Source organism: Pieris brassicae, chromosome 9 (genome assembly GCF_905147105.1).
Source record: "Pieris brassicae chromosome 9, ilPieBrab1.1, whole genome shotgun sequence".
Taxonomy (NCBI): domain Eukaryota; kingdom Metazoa; phylum Arthropoda; class Insecta; order Lepidoptera; family Pieridae; genus Pieris; species Pieris brassicae.
The window spans coordinates 5,040,549-5,054,473 of NC_059673.1; the positions used below are offsets into that span (position 1 = coordinate 5,040,549).

The following is a 13,925-nucleotide window of genomic DNA, read 5'->3' on the forward strand; positions in this document are numbered from 1 at the left end:
CATACGAATTCATACTGAAACGAGGCAGGAGCATATGCTCAGTATGATACAACTATATTATCCACGGATAAACTGATGTTCAGGTTATTAAATTTTTTTTCCTAAATCCTTTAAATTATATTTCTGACGTACAATAGGATAGCTTTTGTTTTCATGCACGCTTCTGGACTTCTACACATGATGGTTTGTTAATTTAACAGTGTGTACTCTATATCTAGCACTAAAGCTTTGTGTGTTGAGCTTTCTATACTGACCCATATTCTGGTTTCGGGTCTAAGACTTGCTGGTTTTCTCGCTATGTTTACCGTTAGTGACTGACAATTGTTAATCGAGTGAGTGAGTGAAAGCACAACTTCAGTGTGTCAACCTGCACGTTTAGCCGTTTTTTTTTAATGAGGTGAAAATGCGCTTACGCAGGCCCACGCCATGTAGGTTTAGCTTGACGCGGGGACTGTGGCGCTGGATCTATACTCAAATCCCTCTGCTATTCAGAGGGGTAGTGAGACCCCACCCACTAAAAACACCTTAGCCCTTCACACACCCTTAACATGGGCCCTCGGGGTTCGCCAGGCATCCTACCCAAAGACGTTTAGACATTAGTCCAATACTGTATTTAGGCCTATTCAATTATTTTCCAGTTCAAGTAAGCTAAAATGAATCCTCAACCACAAATGAATAATATTCGGGACGGACCTATTTATATCCAAATTTGATATTCGGATTCCGTCAGGGTTGTAAAAACATGTTCCGACAAACACGGACCTCGTCCTAAACAAACAACCGAATTTGCTGTGAAACCCAAAAACAATAATGTAACCTAATCTTTCAAAGAATCAACTTCTTTAAATATTTGCGAGTGTTTTCAAGTGATTCAAATGTATTTATTCTATTAAAATGAATAATTTATTAATGTGTCAAACGTGACAGGTATGAAATGGGAAAATGCGCTGTTGGTTTTATTTGTTTCAAAATTCAGTTTGATTGAGGAAAATGCTAACTTTTGTTTCTATTGGACAAAATGCATCTAGTATTAAGTATAGATATACATAAACAAAAACTCAAAAGCTGTGACTTGCGCTCTGTTAACCAACTCTTTGAAAATGCTGAAATAAGAAAATTTAAGTTTTAAATATGATCACAGTACGCTAGGCTACTGAGGATTCCTAAAATACGGGAAGTTTTATATTAAAAGCGATAACATTTGGATTTATTTGTTACTATTTAACACTTCGCTGCATACCTCTCTTTCAGCAATTATAGATAAGATACGTAGATTATAAAAATACGATACTTTATGGTGTTTAAATAATACAAGTAATTTGTGAATTAATTTCATTAACATTATTCAACTAAAGCTTTCTTAAGCTGTTTATCGAGTACTAAATAGCTGAATCTCTAATTAGACTATAAACAATATAACCTGTGAAATACAAAATTATTCGTTAGATTACTAACACGATCAAAAAATGATTCATTTTACTATTTTAAAAACAACGCTCCTCTGCACTTTACCTGTTTTGGAAGTTAAAACTATTAACATAGTTTTTGTGGGTGTTTACAGTACATCCAAACTACGTAATGAGCTCGTTACACAGCGCGAACTTTAGATACATTAGTAATTGTATGTGGTACGAGTATATAAATATTTAATTAATTAATTATTTAAAAAAGTAATCACTATAACTTTTTTATTATTGACTAGTGCACGTCTTATTAAATGACGTTCCAACATATAATAACAATAATTAAACACTCACAGTCTCTTTCTAAATACCAAATAACATTATGCACATCTGGGAATCAAATGCACGACCTCAGTGTTCAGATTTGTACGCTTATCTACTAGTCCATCGAATACTACAGTGAATATAATATATTTCAGTTAACATGTTATTAAATAATATGTTTACAGCACGTCCGGCGTGTATACATTTAATTTGCAATGTAAATAAGTACCAACACAGATTAATATTATGATGTGTAGTGAAATCTGGATGCTAATTTAATAATGCACAGGATTTTTGAATAAATCGTGTTAATTCAAAATCCACCTCGAAATTATTCTTACTCATACATAATACGCGAATCGTATTATTGACGTAGCAATAAAAATATGTATAGAAAACTTGACCAGTGAATTTACAGGAAGTACGAGCGTATATCGTTGTAAAGTAAAGTAAAGGATTGTTTATTGTCTAAACATTTTTTTTACGAGTCAGCTTGTTCAATATGGTATACACGACCGTCTTTATAGATAAATTTATGATTCGTAGCAATGACTACTAATTTGGATATATAGCCCGGAAGTTAATAAATCCTTACTAAATGGGAACCCGTCCTGCTCAGCAATTTATCCGCTAAATTCGTCCTTTTAAGATAATAAAAGGAAATTACTGTATGATAAACAATTAAATCGCAACCATTACTTATATATACGGTTTAACTTTGACAAAAGATGTCATGCGAGAACGCTAATGTGCTCCCGAATCTAATTTCCTCAGTGTCTGTATGAACTCCTAACTAGTGTGCTTTATTCTAAAAGCTTAAAATACAAAACAGTTAACAGTATGAACCTTACTAAAACTGAAACTCTGTTTACCTATTTGGATTAGAATGAAGAAAAAATATGTTTAAAATATATATAACGCAAATTAGTTATATGTGAATATACATTATAGATTCGTTTAATTACGTGTATGTGTAGTTAAAAATACATTTATGTACCATCTATGCTTTAAGCGGTAATATAATGCTTAAACATATGCACTTCTCCAATCCCTGTTACACGACTCCCAATCGTACGGACGCGCTCAACACGAGCAGTTTACAACAAAATCTAGCGTCGAACCCTTCACTTGACCCATCGTTGTCATAGAACACAAAATAAATCAATGGCGCTACAACCTTTTCTTAGGTCTGGGCCTCATATTTCTGTATCTGTTTTATGATCATCTCGACGGTCCCTACGTATATAAAGACATATCAAAATTCACATTTTTTTTTAAATTTCATTTTTGGTTTTATCTCGTAGACCTTTTTGTGTATGTAAGATTTTTTTGTAATATTTTGTGGATTACTAGATAAACAAGTAGATTGGTTTCAAAGTATTGATATCGTATATACGGCCAACTATACATACCTTTGTACTACGATCTTAAAAGCGTGCCAATCGACGCGAGCAGGCGTCATGTTGAACTTAACGTTTTTCACGGAGTGTTACCCTAGTAGAACGCACTATTATAATACAGTTAAGTGGTGTATTTTATTGTTATTTTGCATTAATAATATCACTATATTACAGTGAAACATAAGTAACAATAGATCAAAGTTATTAGTGAATATTGCTAACTCTAAATTACTACTTTATTCGTTTCTGAATTGTTTCAGCTAGCACGTCTTTATTTTTTGGAATCTAGAGGATCTTTCTCATCAGTGGTCTTTTATTGCGAGTCGTATGAAGCAAATAAAAAAGGCAGTGGACCTAGAATTCTAGAAGATTAAATATTTTAAAGTTTTTTGTGCCACTTTTATCTGACGCCGGTGTTCGATTTGTGTATACCTCCAATAATAAAGCTATAACCATAAGGCAATATATACCGTCAAACATTCTTTTTCATGTACCGAAAAACTATCAGTGGGACTTACGTCACTTAATAGTACCACGATGAAAATGGGGATTGTAAGAAATATAATTTTGTATAATTAATTGATCAATTAATCATCATCTTCATCGGTAGTATATTCCTCTTCTGATTCGATTCCATCCTCAGATTGCGTATCTGTTACAAATTATAAAAAAAAAAAATTTTAATCAATAACGTGTTTTTTAATTATTGGAGAAGTTATATACCTGATTCTGGAGTATCCTCGAGAATATAACTCCTGATATTCTCGACATCTTAACATCTTAATAAGCTTTCGGCCATTGATCACCTGCAAACCAGACCATTTCGAACTATCCGTCGACAACTTTCCATCCATAGTCTGTTGGTAAAAGATTAGTAGTTTTTGCATTATGGGCTTTACTCCATAAGCATGCAATGAATCTTGTGCGTAACACTTGCTAGAGTAACTCCGATTAACAGGGTAGCAAGTTGCACGCATCGTAATTACGGATATTCATTGTCTTTTACTTTATAGGTCTTATTAAATATGGCACTCCTGGCTTGATTGACATCGTTTAATTTTTTCAACCCATACAAATGACATGTAAAAGACTGTATGATGTTAAAAGAATCCTTCACATTCTGCTCCGTTGATCCCAAATCCAGAAATGCTTTTTGGAAAATTTCTGAATTCATCAGAATTTGCGAAGGTCTCATTTTTCCTCGTTTATACAATGCCTGATTGAAATCGCAAACCAGTGAACGCATAAAAAGCTGAAAGCGCTTTAGAATGTTTTGGGCCTAATTTTTTGTAGAAAGCAGAAACATTGATGTCTCGTCGTGCATTGCCAACTTCAAGATCCATTCAGACCTCTACTGTTGCTTGCAGGTGTTCCATATTCGCCAACATGATGACCACTATATCAGATTCAGAAGTTCTGATTGTAATAGTAGAATCAATATTTTGTTGACAAGCAAGAAATGCTATCTTCGTATCCGCTTCTTCATGATCAGGGCACGATAACTCATAATTAATGATGCGTGTTACTTTATTATCAGTTTATTCATAACACATTTCATGAATTATGTAAATTACTTTACTGCCGATAATCGTTGCTATCGTATTAAACTTTATTGACGAATTTTTGTTACTTCGGCTTGTGGAAATCGTCTGCTAAACCCCAAATGCTAACATCAGCGTTCTAACCAAACATTAAAACAGTAAAATTATATTTGGATATAATTTTATTATTTTTGGTGTTGGAATAAAAGAAGCTGTTTGTTACATGTGGGACGAAACAATTGTTTGATATCTGAAGTGCAAAATTGTTTGTTTTCTTTTGTAAGGAAAAGGTTGAAGCCGGTGTTAAAGATTTTAGATTCTGGGCAAACAAGTGCGCAATCTAGAATCGCAATCGTATTGTAAACAACTAATGTAAGTTAGACTTGTGACATTTTTTCTTTGAAAGGGAGGAACTCTACTCAAAACGAGGTAGATAGCGTTCATGCGTTTATAGAAAGATCAGTAAAAACAATATCATTTATGTACCTAATGACGTATACGCTGCTTTGTTGTGCTAAACAGAATATCCCACCCTATACAGTCATAGAAGAATTTAATTTAAAATCTCAAAGAATGGCTACATACTAAATACTGGCTAAAATATATGAAAAAATTATTGGGAATGGAAACAATACAAGTTACAATTCAAGGGCCTGAAGCTTTAGAATTTAAATATGTTTTTTTTAAGATAGCTATAGTTTTTTTTTATAAAATGGGCCAAACGGGCACGTGGCAACGAGGCTTACCACCTGATAAGTAAGATTAAGTGATACCGCCCATGGACACTCTCAATGCTGCAGGCTCGCGAGTGCGTTATCGGCCTTTTTAGAATTTGTACGCTCTATTCTTGAAGGACCCTAAGTATAATTGGTTACTAAAACCTTAACCTAAATAAGTCCAGTAATAAAAAATCATGCTGATTATTATTTTTATTTCAGTATATGTCGTTATTAACATTCTCTAATGCAGTCGTACTCTTATAAAAAATAACTACGTATAAAGAGATATGTCTAGAGAAGTATATTTTTTTACGTTAAAGGGTAATTAATAATCTTAGAATATTGAAGTTGTACCTTTCATTATAATAACATAAGTACAAGTTTTAAAATAAATTTATTGAAAAAGTAGATGATATTATTGATTTGATATCTCCTACATAGAAACAGTTAACTTAGACTTGCTCGACAGGGTTATATAAAATTTTTTAATGAAGAAATAGTCATCTATCAACAGGGTTATATAAAATTTTTTAATGAAGAAATAGTCATCTATCAAGTTTGTAATTAAAACGCGTATAAATATTTATACACAAATATTATATATTTGTATATACAAATGGTTAATAGAATCACTAACTTCAAATATCTTATAATTCATTTCAGATCAAAATTATATCAATAAGAGAATAGATAAATTTCTAGAGAGATTCAAACATTACTTATGCTCTCCTGAAAACATCTATTTTGGACATGTGGCTTTGTGTGTAGGGACCGTCGATAGTTTCATAATCTAATAGGCAAGTAGGTGATCAGCATTCTATGCCTAAGACAAGCCAGTTTCCTTGCGATGTTTGCCTTTACCGTTCGAGCGAATGTTAAATGTGCACATAGAAAGGACTGGACAATGGACTTTCCATTGGTGCACAGCTGGGGATCGTACCTACGACCTCAGGGACGTGAGTCGCACGCTGAAGCCACTAGGCCAATACTGCTGACAGAACACAAAATATAACTTTTTTTATATTTTTATTTCAAATATGTTTTCTATGTTCAAATATGCTAACCATTTAACCAATGAATAAATGATGCATAAAAAATAGAACTACAATGGCAGTCCCATAAAACAATTACTCTTTTAAATAAAGTTTACTGTGGAATATGATTTATCGGTACACAATGCGGTCCAAACTGCGGCTAACAAATGTTACAAATTGATACATTTGGTTCAGAGCTGTACTGAATTTAAACTTACAATACATTTGTTACAACAAAATTTTAGCGGGTTTTAATTTTTAGTCCTACAATTTTTTTTATAAATACTATTAGAGCATTTATGATTATATTGTATTATAAGGGTATTTTATAGAATGTTATATCAAATTCATTTATTCATTTAGGTAACACAATGTACACTTATGAACGTCAATAAATAAATACATATTCAATGCTAAATGCTTTTAATTTTACAATTACTGCCAGTTCTCAAATTAAGGGCGTGTTATATATTACGATTTTCGAAATATCAAATAGCGATATCGGATGCCAAGACATCTTTGGAGAACCAGTTCAAAAAGGTAACTATATTTATTGGTATTGTAATGTAATAGGTCATTTTGTTTGTTTGTTTTGAGGATGTTTGTATAAATCAGTTTAGAAAGGAGACGTTTTAAACGAAACGTGTTTATTTTATCGTAACTTGGACTTACTCACTGGTTTGTTATAACATAATAAATAAGAAAAAAAATTGATACAATAAAGAGTTTACGATTTCTTGACAAAGACACCATTATAAAATAGCTTTATAGAAAAAAATACACGTAAGAATTTCTATCGATTGTTCCTTCCTACTTTTAAGATGCCCTTAAATCTAGTACATTTACAATGAACAAATTACTCAAAGCCCCAAAACCCGAACATTTCAAGAGAAAGAAAAGTAGAATGGAACGAAAATCTTAAGGTCCGTTGATTGTTTAAAATTGCAAAGAGCACATTCACTCCGCCCGAATTGTTACGGGCTGAATAAGGTCCCTTCTAACTGGCCAACCCCTTACCCTCGTTTGCCCGACACATTTGTCGAAATAACAAGAATTTATACAAAACTAGTAACAAACAGAAAGTCTATTGTTATCGCTCTGTTGGAATTTTAATACAGGATTTATACAATAAATTTATTTACTTTTAGCCCGCAAGAATATAATTTCGATAACCTGACCGTTAATTAGTAAACAAAAATCTATATATCTTAAGAAGGTTAGGCAGAAAAATATAAACGGCACAAATATAAAAGTCTTTCCTCCGACTTCGATTTTGTTCCCTTTGGAGTACACTCTCTTGGGCCGTGAGACTCAAGGCGCTTTTTAAATATTTAAGTTGGTGCCTGATAGATAGTACCGATGAACCCAGAGCTGGAGCTTTCCCGAGCTCAACGAAAAAGTATCGCAATACAGCGAGGAAATGCTGCCACCGTTAAAGGTACACTGCTACAGGAGCCAATCTAATAAAATTTGTTTTGATTTTTAATATTGTAATTATTACTTTGTAGGTTAAGATAATTGTAAATATTTTTTAATTGTATATATGTCTAATATATCTAATTAAATATATCTAAGTTTTTAAATATTTACTTAAATATTAACTGTTGTAAAGGATGTTGCTTTATCTATTTCCGATATGTCATAAATTTAAAATAGTTGTTGAAAAATTCTACAGTGGCTCCAGCGATCCCCGGCTGTGCACCAATGGATTTTCTTTCTATGAGCGCATTTAACATTAGCTTGAACGGTGAAGCAAAACATCGTGAGGAAACCGGCTTGCCTTAGACCCAAAAAGTCGACGGCGTGCGTCAGGCACAGAAGGCTGATCACCTACTTGCCTATTCGATTAATAAATGATCATGAAACAGATACAGAAATCTTAGGACAAGAATTACAAAAGTTGTAGCGCCATTTATTATTATTATTATTATTTACACACATTTAAGACAATGGAACTGAATAAAAAACCTCTCTTCAGTTAATATCACACATTATTTCAACAAATAAGATTAAAAAGGTCGGAAAATATTTTCACTTTAGTAGTTTAAATGACACTTGGGAACAGTAAATTATGAAAATGCTTTTACGAATGCAATTACACTTCAAAGACTTATTGATAATTGCGCTTCAATAATTTAATTCATAAACAGGTGTATGTACTTCACAATTGATTTGACTTTTAATACGACATTAATCATTTTATAAAATAATTTAAAGTTCTTGTAAATATTAACTAGTTAGTGAGATAACAGGACCTGGGGTCCCTTTCATTGATGATATTTCTTTATAGATCACATCAGATCAGATGTGTGCCTTATCCTTATATACTTTTTAAGATTATATATTCTGTGACCCTAAAATTGGTAAGCTTTGGCTAGATTGAATATATTTGTAATTTATATCTTATCTATGAATCATTTATTAGTACATTCATTCCACTTCTTAATTATAGGCAGAATCGATAATATAGAACAATAATCCAGTCTTTACAACCTAGTAAAACCCTCTATAATAATCTAATCTTAAAATGCCTCTTTCTTCTGTTTTAGACAAGTAGGTGAAATTTCTATGTTTGACTGACTTAGTTTGGTTTAAGACTTGGCTATCTCAGTATGGTTTTCATAATCGTTTCTATGTGCACATAAAAATAAAAATCAATTCGAGTTTCAAAGTCGTAAGTATAAATACTTTTCTTTTCGGTGGAAATGCACTTACGCCGTCCTAAGCCGGATGTCGAACTTGACGCGGGGACCGTGGGACTGCTCCACACTCAAAGCCTTCTGCTATTCAGAGGGGCAAAAGCCTACATACTAAAAACACCTCAGCCCTCCACACGCCCTTAAGGTATTCAACCCGACATAGGCCCCAATCAAGATCACAATAGAACAAGAATGTTTATTTTGAATAAAGGGAATGACGAGAGAAAATATAATACCTATTAACTAATTAGAAGCACTTATGCTATACACGACTGATGTTTTCTCGGAATAGGTTCGAAATAATTAAAAGCTTTCATCCCGAGGCTGGTGCTAATGGAACGATATATTTCTGTTGCTAATACACAAACAACCCTCTAATAATTTATGCCAAAGTTAACGCTTTTTATTTATTTATTCTATCAATATTACTTAAATGTAAGTTATACTTGAATAACACATACATGAGACACGTTATTCATCTATATCACATAAAAAAGTTAATATAAAATGCGGAAATGTTGGCGAGACTGGAGCTGCGTATGCAGTAGCAATTGCTTGCAGTGCCTCGAGCGCGTACAACCAGAAAAGCGCCATTTTCGCGTGTCTTGCGCACCCTGAATGATTTTGCGTGTGAGACGGATATACTTAGTTGCACACTGGCTGAATTTACAATATATATATATAATTAGTTATAAAAAGGATAAGGGTTTAGTTTTTCTTGTTTTGTTTATATTACGATTTTATATTAATAACTTTTCTATTGTATTGATATTAACTTACTAAGAACCAAGGAAATAGATAAATAAATAAATGACATTACACAACAGTTAGGTCTGTTGTCTTTCATATTTATTCAAACTATAAGACCTCTTCAATAAAAGGTGTATAAATGATAATAATGTATAAATGTTAGTGTTTAACATATCATATAATTAAAGTCTATGTTAGCTAAGTCCAAATTAAATACGGAAACATATAAACATTGCATTTGCTAAAGTGGTAAGGCATTTTTTTAATTTTTGGTGGAGTAAATATACGAAGATATATACATTTATGTACAAATTACCACTCACTTGTGTATGCGGCTGTACATGTACGGTTAGGTGAGCGCGTAGTGCGAGGTGCAGTCGCAAAGTCAAGTGGCCGTGGGTATTTGCAGCTCGGCACGCCCAACGACCGTCATCACTCAACTCAGCTCGCCGGATGCTAAGTGCGTCTGCTATTAGGTTGTACCGCCCTGCACCTTCACCTTCACGAATTTGTCTTAACGCTCCACCAGACGTCTCTCGGTACCACCTATAACAATATAAAAAAATATGTTTAGTATGAACTTTTTAGATGCATATAATTATTATATGGAAATCATTGTTCCTGGTGACAGAAATGTACTTGAGTCAATTTTTAGTTTAAGTGGCTGTGTTTTTATAGTTCGTTTTGAAGAGAAAATTTCCTCGGCATCGTTGTGATTTGAAAGTCGATAAAACAAAAAAGGGACAGTAAAGAGAGACAGCCACATAAATTAATAAGATTTAACGTGGGAGAAAATGAGATAGGAAGCATTGAAGTGTACTGTTTACAATATTGTATGCTCAATTACCATGCGATTAAACCTGACTGTATAAAAAATCTTTTTACCTTCTTTATTAACCTATTTTTAGTGACGCAAGTAGTCGTAATCTCTTAAAAAAGACTTATAAATGTATTGATTATAGCCATAAAATGAAACAAAGTTTAATTCTTCATTAAATCTCACGTTAAAAAATAAGCTGTGTAATTTTCTTTCAACAACGCTATAATTTAAGGATTAGCTCGTCTTTACGCTAAGTGTTACCGGGAAAATGTAAACAAAAACCTCAAATTAAAAGTGGCTTTATGTAAAATTAATTTTAAAAATGCTCTTAATAGTAGCATATATTTTGATGAATAGATAAAAAGGCTTTAGCAGCAGGTTCCATTAACATAAATGATATATTTTTTTTAAAAACATGCATTGAATGTACTAATAAGCAAAGAGTTTCATATCATCCAGAACTTTATAGAAAATATAACAACCGTACCCTGTAGCATGTGACACGGTCACATCGTTATGTAATATGTCTATATATTATACTTGTCAAACAATCAAAGTTAATAGAAATACCTAATTCATGACTCGAATAGAAGAAGTCACAATATTGGGTAAAGAATTTCAAAAATACTGATCCATAATTGAAAACAAAGTTTTAAGTACGAACACAAAAAAGGAGAAAATGAAGGATTGGAGCGAAATAACAGAAAAGTGGTTTATTTTAACGAATACCTACTTAAGGTGGAAGAATGATGTATCTAAGAAACTACATTGCTTAATCAAAACACATAATTGTTTTTTAGTTGTGCATGAACAGAGCCTAAATTAATGTTCTCTTATTTGTTACAGAAAGCAAAGCAAAGATAGTTTTAGTATCAGGGAAGCCTTATATGCAGATATGCATAATTTTCAAGCTCTGGAAAATGAGCACTTTCAAAAAGAACACTAATATAATATAAATATAGAAATTACATACAGACATTCTATTGAAGACTTTAGTAGTCAATTAAAAATAAATATAATGTTTTATTGGTTTAAATATTTATTAATAAAACCTAAATTTTGAAAATTAGCGTTTTCAAAAGGAATACAATTCAATAAGATTCAAAAATGAATTAAGATACACAGCTAAATAAAGATAAATCTAAAATTACAGACAGACATTCTAGTGAAGACTTTAGTAGTCACTTTAAAATAAATAGAATAATACAATAAAAATGTTTCAAAAATAAATAGACTATATTAAAAATATTTTATTTCTTAAAATAACTCTTTTAAAAACCTATCAAACTTAAAAGTTTTCTTTAATAAATATGGCCCTCACTGTGTCTCCACACAGCAAGAAAACACGCTGTGTTTTGAGATTAGGGTACTGTTGGTGGTGGAGGCAGGGTCTTATTATCATCATCATCAGAGATAGGTTCCTCATTCAATTCAATGGCTATATTGTGCAAGACTGCCAATGATACTATATACATCTTGGTTCTGTTTATGTTCTGAATCCCCTGATCGGTTGTACCATACGCCAAAACATCTCTCTACACTATTATATTGCGAGTTCTAATGCGGGCATAATTGTATGCTGCTTTATGAGAAGTCGGATTAAGTACTGTTGTAAATAAATATGGAGTGTAAGTAAAGCCAGAGTCGCCATGTAATCTACCATGAACTTGTTCCCTCTCAAAACATTGTTTAAACGGCTTTCATTAAATATCCGTCAGTCATAGTTTAGGTTATGTCAGTTTTAAACTTGGATGGTGACTGGAATAACGCTAGTATGATCAGTTCCACCGACGTTATACTAGGTTTAAGTCATTCCTGGTTTATTAGTAGAAATTTTGCTTATACTTAGGTAATTCTTGGTATAACATTTTATACCATGTTTATTTGTACCACTGTAAGAAGGAGTTGATTTTATTCCATGCAGTATCACCCAAGATCAATTCAAACGTCTACATAATTTGTATTGAAGTTCTATTTATGTGTACGGTAATAAACCAAAGAGAAAATTTAAAAAAAAACACAATGAAGTCAATATATTGCAGTCAACAAAACGACACCCTCGTACCTACATCGCATATATGGAATTTACACTACTCAATGCGCTCAGTCACGTTTTGGAAACCACTAAATAGAATGTGTTTTTGTTACTCAAATTCGTATTTTGTAGCCCAATTGAAAATTTATTAGATTGCACTCCATTTTGTGCGCAAAATCAATGCTTCAATATTGTCAATACATTTGCATTCGAATTTGAATTTATGATGGGCTAAATACTGGACTTAACAGTATGGAGAAGTATTTGTACAATGCACGACATCAGAATATAAATTAATTTATTTCACGTAAAATGTAAATAACTGTTTGCGATCACTTTATACTCAATTCCTCTAAATTAAAAAGCAGGATAATGTATTTTTTGTCCAAATGTTTGTTAACTATGAGCAGTGTGAGCAAAATACACGGCGTATGTCAGGCAGAAGACAAGGCGGATAAAAAGATACTGAACTCTAGGGTCCAATAAGGTTGTAGAGTCACAATTTTTTTTCTAGGAATCAACTATATTTTTTGTATATCATCATTACTGACATTACTAATTATATTACGTATATATTATTACTGGATAAAAAATCCATTTGATAAAGGTAAATAAATGCAGGGTTGCTCCCTTGGCACCTTGGAGGTTGTTATCAATTTAAAAAAAACTTCTATCAATGTCTTTTGTCAGTTGTAAGTTGAGCCTAATATGTCGAAGCATAGTTAAATGGAGACGAGATTTAGACGTTGAAGTCTGTAACTTAAATGAATAAAGGTACGCTAAAAACGCTAATAAAATATCCGAAAATAACATGGCTTATAAACAAGTTAACCTTGTTTGTTAAAAAATATTATTGATCAATACGACACTATTGTTAATCTGCGTTTTATGATAGCCGTAACAGTGTAAAAACCTAGATCTTACTCACCAAGTCACCAACCTCTTACGAATTCAAACCAGCGATCACGAAATAATTTTGTTACATAAATATAACCTCACGAGCCTACGACTCACGCGCCAACACCATTGTCGCTTAATGAGTTGGAAGCCGAGTGGCAAAAACAACCCTCGTTTGTCTACATTTGCACTTTTTGCTTCACGTCTCTAGGGATACAGTGAGAGTAATGTTTAGAAAAAATATATTTTTGGGTAACTATGTTACAATGTTTAATTTTTTTTCTCTTTTCTTGGCCTGCACGG

At 32.4% G+C, this 13,925-nt stretch overlaps 1 protein-coding gene across 1 annotated transcript in view; it reads right to left on the reverse strand.

The window, feature by feature from the left end:
- The window catches only part of LOC123714681 (Down syndrome cell adhesion molecule-like protein Dscam2), a 120,295-nt gene that overhangs the window by 24,714 nt on the left and 81,656 nt on the right, over positions 1–13,925 (reverse strand). Inside the window, 1 exon segment of the mRNA XM_045669047.1 lies at positions 10,194–10,416. Within this exon segment, the coding sequence (XP_045525003.1) occupies positions 10,194–10,416 (223 nt within the window).